The following is a 12,303-nucleotide window of genomic DNA, read 5'->3' as shown; positions in this document are numbered from 1 at the left end:
CTATCTAACAAGTTGCGACTTTTTCACAAAAGGAAGGTGGCGGCGCTAGGGGCTTTTTCCAACTTCAAACTTTTCCGTCGCTTCGTTTGCTACAAGGCAGTCACGGAAAACTTAAAAGTACTACTTTTGCTTTAAAAATAATTACTCCAAGGGACCCAACGAATGTCGGCTCATATATTTTCTTCCTTCTCCCAAAATTTTGATATACTAACTTATTTAGTTTAACAAAAAAAAAGACGGACAAAATGAACATTACAAGGTCAAATTTTGATTGCGTCACAGACTACTATTTACCCATAAAACCGCAGAAATACAGCTTAGAGCTGCTTTACGACCTAACCTAGGTTACAGAACGCCAAAATAAAATACTCCGTACTGAAAATCAACAAAATTGTATTTATATTCAAATCATTTTTTTCTCCTGAGCGTCATTGACTGTTGGCAATGGCAAATTCTAATGTTCCTTGAAAGTCTAAATGTTGTCGACCACCGCGCCATCTGTACAATAGCAGAAGTTCGTTCCAATGTTTCGGTTTGTGGTTACATTAATTTATCATTGAAAAATGTAATGTGTATTAAATAATTAAAATAGACTATGATTACAAGCACTCAGCATTAGTTTATTCCGCATTACGTTATTTGTGTAATTATATACAAACCGAATGTATTTTGATGCAATTGCAAGCCGCTGTCACCAAAAGTGAAGATGTCCTCAAAAAGGTATTTAATTATTTTTCCTCTAAATCTCCAAATACGTCCAGCCTGTGGTTCTTTTGCACATGAACCACGAAAAATTTGAGATCTTGGATCTAGTCCAGCGAATAAACATTAGAATGTTCTTTAGCACTCCTTTCAGATTAGACTTTAATCATTATTTTAGTCCGTTTATTATTCCTTTGTTAACCTGCATTTCGTCCCCTGATGAATTTATTCAGAGATTTGACATAAATTTTCAAATGAAAGCTAACATTTCTTAGTCTATTTTTATTCCCGCATACAGCAAATAAGCAATATACGTATTCAGATTATTATATTCCTAATTTATCTGAATAATTTAGATTGTACCAGTGTTGACACAATTTCTCGCCTACTTTGGTGTCTTGCGTATATTTATACCGTCAAACGCAATTTATTAATACATGCTTTTTTAAAGTAATTTTATTACACATGGTTTTTTTCTAATGCTAGTGTAATATGTGTGAGTTAATAATAGTTTCACTGCATCGGCTTCGAAATCAATAAGCAATTTACATAGGACAAAAATAGAACAGTTTGATTTTTATTCATTTAGACTAGCAGACCAACTCAAACAATTATAAGGAATTTCATTTTAGGATTACTGTACCATTCACGAGAAAAACTCCTATTTCTACTTGTTGTCGAAATTATGTTAAAAATACATTTGGATTCTAAAGACCCAGATATAGTATTTCTATATCCGGAAGAGGTGCAAATTCAAACGATAGGTTAAAGTAATGTATACGGATTCTCAATTCGAAAACATCTTTAGAATATCCGATGTCTCATTAAAAGAAAAAAAACATTTTCAGAATGTCTTGCAACATTTGTCTAATATGGTTAGTTATCTCATGCGAAGTATTTACTCAGCAAAACAAAACCAAAAAAAACTAAGTAGGGCGAATTATCATTTTTCAAATCAACCAAAACTTGTTTTCTGATTCGTTAAAGTTCATTGAGGCGCAGTAGGATGAATTGAAATTTTTCTAATTGAGTGCATATGAATTCATCTAAATGTGTAGTTAAGTTCAATTCGAAAAAAATTAATAAAAAGTGCATGCGTCGAGACTCGAACTAGTTAACAATCGTGTATCAGTCCAAAGCACTCCCACTGAGATACGGGACTATTGGTTAAACAGTTGCAACAGATCCTTTATATCCCGGACGTTGTTTCTTCTATTACTAATTTAACTAAAAAAATCAAAAGTTGATGAAATTCGCCGTTACGAATTGGGGCGCGATTTCGAGTTTGAATTCAAATCCCGCTAATTAAAATAAATTGGCTGATACTGAAATTAATTCGTGCTAACGCATTTAAATGAATTATTCTACTACATCTCTTTCACCGAATTCAGACGCATAGAAGATATGAATAATGAATTAATTATTTCCGAATTTATACGAACTCACACCCTGATCCAATTTGTATTTGTCGTAAAGCGAGATTCATGGGAGCTTCTATCGTCTTTTTCTCAATTCGCCCTAATTAGTTTATTTTTATCGGGTAGGCACACCAATAGTTTGTCTATATGCTTGCCGAATGTCGGTGAACCTATAGACATGGTCCATTTCATGATATTAGAAAATCTTATTTTTAGAAATTTCTGTTTCAAGTATGCGCTTGCAAATTCGTTATTTCGACTTATGCTCACTGCTCTGCGCATTAGTTGCCCCTTTCAACTAACCTCAAGCGTGAGATGTAATTTCATTAAAAAACTGGAGACTATACTGTTGTTACACATACATTATCGTGTATGCCGAGGAGGCAGTCTTCTTACCGGTCCGCGTGTTAGCATTAAATAGGCTTAGCTTCGTTCTTGCTAACTTACTCCCGGCCGTAAAAATAATACTTTGCTTCCTTGGTGCATAGCATACTATTATTGTCTTCTACATGTGAAGCAAAAGACGATTGAAAAAAGAGATATCAATTAATTGTATTAATTTCTAATTGTTTGACTTGGAACGTCGCAAATCAAAAAATGTACAGTTTTATTAGAATGGCTGTGTTTTGATATTCGCGAAAATGATCATAATGTTTATAAATCGAAGTATAAAAATTGGTCTTCAAAATACCAAAAAACATAAAAATTCTACAAAAAAGAGCCGTGAGCCGCCCCTCATTGAACTAATTTTGTGTGAAGTTATTGAAAAAAAGATGGACCTTTTTCATTATTTTTGCACTCAGTTTAAAGATATGTTTCCATGGAATTTTTTTAACTTATGGCGAAAATTCTAACAAATTTTGTCAAGTTTTTTCTGGCCGTGGAATGTGGAAAAAGAACATGAGAAAATCAAAGCTATATTTGCACTCGCAAAGATAACATTTCACAGATTACGTCCTGTTAATTTCAGTTTTTTCCCATGAGTATCCTAAATCACAGCAAGAGTTGAAGTTACGGAACAAAATCTGAGAGAAAAGATTTAAAATTTATGAAATTCTTTACGATCACTGCTCTTGCGGTCGGCAGCGGTAACTCCTGACTGAAAATTGACACATTTAGAACTTGGACGTTTTTAGTCGTATCTCGAGAACCCGTAAACATTTGTAAATTTTATTGGCTTAAATTAAGGATCAGATTTTAAAGACTAAATGGTATAAATTTCAGAGTTTTCAATTTCAAAAGGTCTAAAGTATCTATTAGCGCTCATTCGAAGCATAATTTAATAAGTTTACTTTCGAAATTTAAAAAAGGCTCTCGCTCCGTTCTTGAACGAGTAATCGCGTGTCAAATTCAGCAGTGATTTTTAACAGTACTTTTCTCTGATTTTACAGACAATTTCCAGGGTAGTTTAAATATTATGAGCATTTTAGCGAACGTAAAAAACAGCCGTCTTCATACTATTGGACGGTACTGTGTCTCATGAAAGTCAACCAATAGGTTGGAATGAAGAACATAATTTTGTTTAGATCTAATTTTAGGCAATGTTGAAAAGTTGGGGTATGTCGTTACGATAAGCCATGATTTTCTCTTTTCATTTCCTTACTTTAATATCATATTTAGCACTGACATCGTGTTTCGTATACAGTAGCTTCTAGGAATTTCTTGACAATTTTTGGAAATGAGATGAACGTCTAAATGTGTTTTCCAAGTTCTATAAGTTTTATAGTAAGACCTGATGGAAAGCCAGTGGTTCACGAGCATAAAATTCGCATGCAACTTTAGTTACGTTGCGACGAAATGTTCACAAAATTTAGAAGCTGAGAAAAACTGGCCAAAATACGAAAAATATTATAATTGATATATTTTCGTTTTTTTTTCATGCGATATTTGGAATCTGTGACTTTTTTCAGAATCGAATTTCGCAGATCTCTGAAGAATTTATTTTGCTTGTGTTAAAAAAAAAACTTTAAAATTGGTTGAAAATATCAGCCGTCTCCATCCTTGTGACGGTTGCCAGTGTGATGACTACGAGTTTTGCTGGTGCACCTCCACTCACTATAACTCAAAAATGCGTTCAAACCATCAGTAACCGGGCTACCCGAATCTCGATTAATATATGTATATTAATTCCCATAAAAGTAGGAGAACTTGTGCCAAAAAGTCGGCATATTTTGACCATACTCGAAGTAAAGGGAATGCGGTTCAAGCTGGTCAAATTTAGAGCCAAGGATTACAAATGTAAAATGAACTTTTCTAATTTTGAAATTACCGTCGCGAAAGCTGGAAATTCCAAATATACAGGCTACAACGACTTCAGATACTTAAAATTTTGCTTAAAATGTTTAAAACTGGAATAAATATAGTGTATCTCATAAAACAAATGAGATACCCCAAAACAAACAACATTTTTTGGATTCAACTCCAGAATTATATAGTATATGATTCATAACGATAATATATTATGTATAATGAATAGATTCCTAAAGAAATATAAATAATCAGTGCTAATAATTCGAAAGAATATTGTGGGACAGTGACGCAGCAATGTCAGCGATGCTGAAGATTGCATTACCATCGAGTACGGAAAAAATCCTCTCAATTCTGTAAGCTTCTTTCATTTATATTAGGCATCTCGAAATTGCTCTGGGAATCGCTATATTTTAAAGTAACTTTTCCCCTTTTTGCATTAACGCACCTTCTTAATTAATAAATAACCTAACAACAAATTTCGTCTCGTAACTTATTTGTCACTCATCCTGTGAAATCCATATAATTAGTAATGAAAAAACTATACAAGTTACCCAACACTTTTTCTCCGTGAGAAAATAACAAAATACGTGAAGCTTGCCAACAAAAATTACAGACAACGTAAGCTCAGGAAGGAATTTAGATATCCCATTTAAAACTAATTCAAAAATTTTTGTACTTTCGCAAACATCTAATGAAATTAGTACCTATTTCAGAAAAAGCACTTGTTTTCTATATACAAGGAAAATTAAAGTTAGTCAGGGAAAATCCAGGGAATTTTGAAAATAAAGTTTCGCGGTCACCCTTATTTAACAGTGAGATTAAGCCTAACTTAAAGATTTTTTCAGCAAGTATCTAAAAAGCGTATATAATATCTATCAGATATCACAGTCGAAACTACATCACTTACAAAAATAAAGTTCCTAAGGCAAATGATGGAAACAATATTTTACCAATGCAGACACATTCTTAATGTTGAATTTTTAGAGATACGTGACAGATTTAAAGATTTACTACGTTTATATCATAAAAATGACGTGTCAAAATATTTTATTTGCCTGTGTGATAAGATTAACTTTTAGATTTAAATGAAATAAATAGCTGCTATGATACTGTTTTTATTTTAACATGCGTTTTTCTTTTAAAGAAGGACCTTTCTGATAGATCTCGAATTTACAGGAAGTCTTGATAGAATTTAAAAAATCCAGGTCTTTTAAATAACGCAATATTCTACTGATGTTATAATTATAATATACGGAAGAGTATCAGGCGTAACATTAGCCAATTTTGTTCATCACTTTCACCAAAAAACTAATAACGCAAATGGATTCTCCATAGCATACAATCGTTCGCTTTCTTTCCTTTTCATTTGTCTGTACTACGGAAAGTCCATTTGAGTTATTGGTTTCTCAATTCGAATGCTGATAAATGTGGCTTAAACGTGGTCTTAAGTATCAATTCATTTTAGTTGTAACATTTCATTATACCTTATTTGTTTTTTTTTCCAGTGAATTAAAGAAATTATCGGAAGAGAGCTTGACGAGGCAACCGGAAGAAGTTTTCGACATCATTTGCAAGCTAGGCGAGGGGTAAGTTCTTATAATCGTTTTATGGATGAAAAACAAAAAATCAACACAGTTCGCTTATAAACTATTAACTATTAAACTAAGTATACATTTTATTTTCTATTGCGTGTCCATTTATGAAAACGTATTTTTAACTTTGAGAAAATGTATTCGAGGATACTCTTATACGCATTCACTTATTAAAACTCTTTTATGTAATGTTTATTTAACAAAATTTTGATTACAGTTCATATGGTTCTGTGTATAAGGCACTCCACAAAGAAAGCGGCCAGGTACTTGCAATCAAGCAAGTTCCAGTCGATACAGATTTACAGGAGATTATCAAAGAGATATCCATAATGCAACAGTGTGATTCTCCGTATGTTGTCAAATATTATGGAAGCTACTTCAAGAATACGGATTTATGGGTGCGTAGAATATATACCGTTTAAATTATTATTATACAAGTTGAAGTGTTTAAAATTACATATTCAAAAAGCCTCAAGATTTTTTCGTAATATATTATGCGTAGCCGATTTCATACAAGTGTGAAATACAGTTTAGGTAACATTAATTACGTCTAGGGAAGATCGGTATTACGCTACAAGTACGAACTGAATAATGTTAGAAAGTGATCAGTTTTTTATGTAAACGTCCTGTAGCCTTTTTATTTGTTATCAATACTGAAAAGGAGTTTAAGAATCAATATTTTTACCACTGACTTGCTATTTTTTAATTGTAAAATTTTAAAAATATGTTTTTAAATCTGTGAAGGGGGCAGTCTGTCATTTTTAATGACTTTTTCAAACATTTTTTTCTCATAGAAAAATTAATTTATTCATTTCAAACTTTTAGTAGATAAAAGAAGAAGTTTGAAGGTAATACAGCCATTTATTTTTCAATGTAAATATCACTGGGACGGCAGCCTAAAGTTATCCCTGTTTTAAACTGGCTGACACGATATCTCGACGTAGGGTCATCGGAAATAGAAAAAGTTGTGAAATTAGTGAAATATAAAAAAGTTGATATTGTGTGAACTAGGATAATTCATACATGGGCACATACAACAAAATGTTATACAACAAAATGACCATATACGTAACTCGAGACCGGCCATAAGGGCGCTTTTAAAGCGGACGCCCACATTTAATTATATATAATAATAATCTATCTGTCTACGTTCCGCTGGCTTTTCGTGTGTGTTCTTTTGTCTCGACTTTTTCTATCATGTCACTGTAACAACTTATTAGTGTATGTCAATTTGAAAACTTATAAAGTTACCTTTCAACTTTCTTAAAGCAACATAAAGTTTTCCCCATTGCATGGAAAGGATTTATCGTCATTTTCAAGTTATTCATTTCGCACTTTAGATTATTTAATACTTTAGGGCCGTTCCTCAAGAATGAAAAAAGTTAGAAATCATACGTATTTTCTGTGTACGATGAACATACAATAGTTTTTTATCTAAAGATATTAATATAATTAAAATTGAAAGCATATATTAATATGTACCGCATTCCTAGTTGTTATACAATTACTCAAAATACAGATCGTTATGGAGTACTGTGGAGCAGGATCCGTGAGTGATATCATGAGGTTACGGAAAAAGACTCTTCAGGAGGATGAAATTGCCACGATTCTTAGTGACACGCTCAAGGGCCTGGAGTATCTGCACCTGAGGCGAAAAATTCATAGGGACATTAAGGCTGGAAACATTTTGCTCAATAATGAAGGACACGCCAAACTGGCTGATTTTGGCGTTGCTGGTCAATTAACGGTAACATATATTACTTCATTAACGAATTATACCCGTCAAAGATATTGCGATTTCTGTAGCCAAGAAAGAAAAGGTTTAGATTTTCCAATATAACATTACATACAGTTGATCAAGATGTTTGTTATTTACTTCTACCCGTACTGCAGATACAATGTTATTTGTATAGGATACAATGGCCAAGCGAAATACCGTGATCGGCACACCATTTTGGATGGCACCCGAAGTGATTCAAGAAATAGGATACGACTGCGTGGCAGATATTTGGTCTCTAGGAATAACGGCACTAGAAATGGCGGAGGGGAAGCCTCCCTATGGCGACATTCATCCGATGAGAGCAATTTTCATGATCCCCACAAAACCACCTCCTAGTTTCAGGGAACCCGATCAGTGGAGTCCAGAATTCATAGATTTTGTCAGTGGGTGCCTTGTTAAAAATCCAGAGGAGAGAGCCACCGCCACGGAATTGCTCAATCATGAGTTCATAGGTAGTAGTCACATTCCGAAACACAAGTAACACTTGCAGACATCACAGATTCTGTGAAGTCTGCAAGAAATCCTTTTTTTTTACATGTTGCAATATATACAACTTTCGTTTTAAGGTAATGCCAAACAGCCGAGTATTCTTAGTCAAATGATCGCTGATACACACGAGATCCGGGAAAAGCAGAGCGCACATCGAACCCATGTCATTAACAGCGTGGCAATCAAGGGTCAGAATAATGGAGAAGATTCGGTAATTATGATTTATTTTAGGTTTAATTTCTGTCGCGCATTAATATGCCAATGTAGTAGTGATGTGCAAAATGGCCTTGGGTTGGGTTAGGTATTCAAGGGCGGGGTGTTGAATTTTCATATTTGATGTTCGTTTTTTTTTTGTCTACATGGTCTTCCATCAATATTTAAATATTGATTTTAATTTTAAGTTGTGAAAAGGTTCCATTTTAGCTGCACTCGGATTCGAGCCTGGGTCTTAAGATTGCTGATCTGGTGAGCTATTACCCACAAAGTTGCGGAGAGTAAGAGATTCAATTTTACACAACCTCCTACAAGCGAATTCCATCGTAATTAGAAGTCTTGGAAGATTCTATAATAATTTCCTACATGATCTTATATCAATATTTAATTATTTATTTTGTTCTTAAGTTGTGAAAAAGTTCTTCTCTAGTTCTGCTGGGTTTCGAACCAAGATATTCAGATTGCATGTCTAATGTGCTTTCTCAGAGTAAATATAAAAGAATTAAAATCAGATATAAGTTGTGCAATATCTCGGAAATTCGTATCTTTCAAGACTAAAAATGAAGATGGAATTTGCTTGAAGGATACGCCAAGCCTCAGTTAATTGCAACTCAAAAGTGCTTGCACATCCAGTTTATCTTTTGTACTTGATTCGGAGATTCCCTCATGTTATTTTCAGGAAGAAAGAAATCGTTGATTTCAAATTATTTATGTCTTACGGTCCAATCGTAAATCGAAAAAATAAATATGAGTAAAAAAAAACATGTTCTTCGAAACTCAGATATTTATTTAATAGAAAAAACTCCTTTTGAAACTTCCTGACGTTTCGGTACACGTGCGTACCTTTTTCAAAGGTTCTTAAACCTGAGTTGATGTTAGTTTCAAATAGTCAAACAGATCAATTTTCAGTCAAAAAAAGAACAGAAATTGCCAGTTTCAGAAAAACTGAAACTGTCAATTTCTGTTCGTCCGTCCTAACCTACGACAATTTTGTTTTCTCGTACAATTTTAAAAAATGTAGTTCTAATCGATTAAAGTCTCGAAAAAATTTTTTGAGACTTCTAAAAATGACTAAATTTTAATTAATTTTTTTAAAACAATTGACTGAAATGTTGCTTTTTTTGACTGAAAATTGATCTGTTTGACTATTTTAAACTATCATCAACTCAGGTTTAAGAACCTTTGAAAAAGGTACGCATGTGTACCGAAACGTCAGGAAGTTTCAAAAGGAGTTTTTTCTATTAAATAAATATCTGAGTTTCGAAGAACATGTTTTTTTGACACATATTTATTTTTTCGATTTACGATTGGACCGTAAGACATAAATAATTTGAAATCTACGATTTGAAATCAATAAATATCAACGGTCGAAGAAAGGATTGATTTGTTTCATCAAATCATTTTACAATAAAGAAATCGTACTACACGCGATTTTGAGAAAAGCGATTTTTTCGTGTTCGACGATTAAAAACATTATTTTAGTCGGAAATGGCATAAGATATGAATAGTAGTTCATAGTTGAAAATTGTTCCCCTTCCTGGAACATATAAAATTATATCCTTATCAGATTGCTTTATTGTGTATTTTAGAAAATTAAAAATAGAAGCAAAAATCTATTAAAAATATACTTAATTAGTCGTTATTTCAACAAACTACAATTTTTTTGTCAAAATAATTAGTTTTTAGTTAAATTATAATGTGAAGAACATTTCCGACGAGACTCTTATATCTTATGAGCTTTAAAATGACAATATTTTTTTTATCTCTAAAATTGAAGAAACATACTTTTTTTATTAATATAATGTGCAAAGGGAACTGGTAAGTTAAATGTTAGTCTTGTATTTCTTTCCAAAATGCCTTTGGTTACTTCATATTATAGATAAGAAATCATTTAAATTTTCTAGCCGTGAAAAAATTATTTTTAGTATCGTGAATTCCTATTTTTGATTCTAAACAAATTTAAATCAGGAAGTATTCTAAACAGGAAAATAAGCATTTTTTAATCCTTAAAAATATTAACTGATTAAAACATTAAACGTATTAATAATTAGGAAAATTGTTGTAATGCCAAAGAGTAAACAGTGTGTATGCTCTTACTTAAGCTCATCAAGTGTTAAATGAAATAGTTATTTTCCTGTTCCAAATTTTTTCTTCCTTTAATTTCCCTAGAATTAAAAATAGAAATTCACAGTAATAAAAGTTATTTTAGCAGAGCTGGAAAATTTAATGATTTCTTATCGACATAAAATAACCAAATGGCATCTTAGAAAAAAATAACAGAATATTTAACTAATCAATTCCTTTTAGGAAAAATTTCAATATGAAAAATATATATTATTACAATGGAATATATAATTACAATGGAACCTGGAATGTAGAATAGTTTTGCGCGTGGCTTGCACTAGCCTTGCTCTTAAGTCCAGAGACTCGAAACGCAAACAGTCAGGGCCGTGTGAACCATTTCCAATCCGAATATAAAATATTATGCATCAGACGTGCGTGATCAGCAGTGCACTGTTCGCTTTGCCGCTAAGCTACCGATATAAGATTACATTGCCGTGTACTGCTTTGGAAAGCTTTATACATACGGCCACGAGTTTGCGCATTTATATTCTAATACACTTAGGATGTGCGGTAGAGCTCTGCAGCATTTATCTTACGGGACTTGTTTTTTTTCTTAATCTTAAAATCCATATTAGTTTTAGAAAATAACTTCAAAACAATCAGTGCCGTAGAACTCTTCTGCATAACTGTAAGTGCAGTATTGTGATCCGTTGCGCTGCAATACGCTATTTATTTTTTCAATGTGGCCAAAATGTGAACTAGCGAAACCAGGTAGAATTTTTAAGATGCATTTTAATTTGTGCTCAAAAACAATTTTTGTATTTTGTTTTGCATAGTTTAAAATGATTAGTGAATGAAAACATTTAATATTGATCGGAAACTAAGTGTTAAATGTGGAGTTTTCATCGTATACAGCAAAAAACACGTTTTATGTTTAAACTATTTTTGTCAAAACAAAAACAAAACTATTTTAGTATGTGTATATGTTCCAGCACATTATTATTGAGCTTCAATTAACTTAACGTGGAATTGAATTTAGAACAAATTTTTATCAATTTAGACACGAAATATTTACCATCTAAAAAATTCTAGCCTAAAAGTTAGGTTAGAATTCATATTTAATTTCTGATAGTCTATAATTCATATTTTTTGCATATTTTGAAACAAACATTTTGCTATATGTAAAACAACGGTCAAATTGTTTTTATGTCCAATTTAAAATGCAATTTAAAAATGCTACCTGGTTTCACAAGTTCATGACACTAGCGCACCCAAAGACTTCAGATCCCAATACTGTTGTGTAAATTAAATAAGGCATATCTGCAATTCGGATAAGCCATCTGTCATTTTTACGAATTTTTAATACGTGATTAAAAAAAGACATAATTTTCGTAGTTTTTATGAACATCCATTATGTACATCGTATTACAAAAAGGATCTTCAAGAAACACTATCAGATTTAAGGACATTTACGTCTAATTCGAAAGATTCGAAAAATTAACAGATAACTTATCGGAACTGCAGATACGCTTTATTTCATTTGCACGGAAGTATACTTATACACTAGGGTGTCGGTGACAACTTTTCAGCTGTCAATTGAAAGGCTACATTATTTAAAATAAATATATTTGGTGAGGCATGCAAGTAAAAATGGAATCTCATTACTATTTTCAATAAGTTACATAATTTTTACAAATTTAAACAATATATGAAATGCATTTTTGGAAAGGATTTATTGATTCTCAAAACTTACAAATTTTTTGAAAGTTTGGCTAATGAAATAACAAAAAAAAAT

At 32.2% G+C, this 12,303-nt stretch overlaps 1 protein-coding gene across 4 annotated transcripts in view; it reads left to right on the top strand.

Moving 5' to 3' along the window:
- Positions 1–374: 374 nt before the first annotated feature.
- LOC117168707 (serine/threonine-protein kinase 3) overlaps positions 375–12,303 on the top strand; it is a 25,271-nt gene continuing 13,342 nt past the window's right edge. Inside the window, exons 1-6 of one of the 4 annotated variants that reach the window (XM_033354412.1) lie at positions 375–720; positions 5,876–5,956; positions 6,180–6,360; positions 7,482–7,709; positions 7,876–8,197; positions 8,309–8,442. In XM_033354412.1, coding sequence (XP_033210303.1) covers positions 707–720; positions 5,876–5,956; positions 6,180–6,360; positions 7,482–7,709; positions 7,876–8,197; positions 8,309–8,442 — 960 coding nt within the window. In that variant the 5' untranslated portion in view covers positions 375–706. The remainder of the gene's footprint in view (positions 721–5,875; positions 5,957–6,179; positions 6,361–7,481; positions 7,710–7,875; positions 8,198–8,308; positions 8,443–12,303) is intronic. The other 3 variants (XM_033354420.1, XM_033354428.1, XM_033354437.1) reach the window with 3 other exon arrangements.

This window comes from Belonocnema kinseyi, chromosome 1 (genome assembly GCF_010883055.1).
Source record: "Belonocnema kinseyi isolate 2016_QV_RU_SX_M_011 chromosome 1, B_treatae_v1, whole genome shotgun sequence".
NCBI classification, from domain to species: domain Eukaryota; kingdom Metazoa; phylum Arthropoda; class Insecta; order Hymenoptera; family Cynipidae; genus Belonocnema; species Belonocnema kinseyi.
This window is presented reverse-complemented; position numbering and strand designations above follow the sequence as displayed.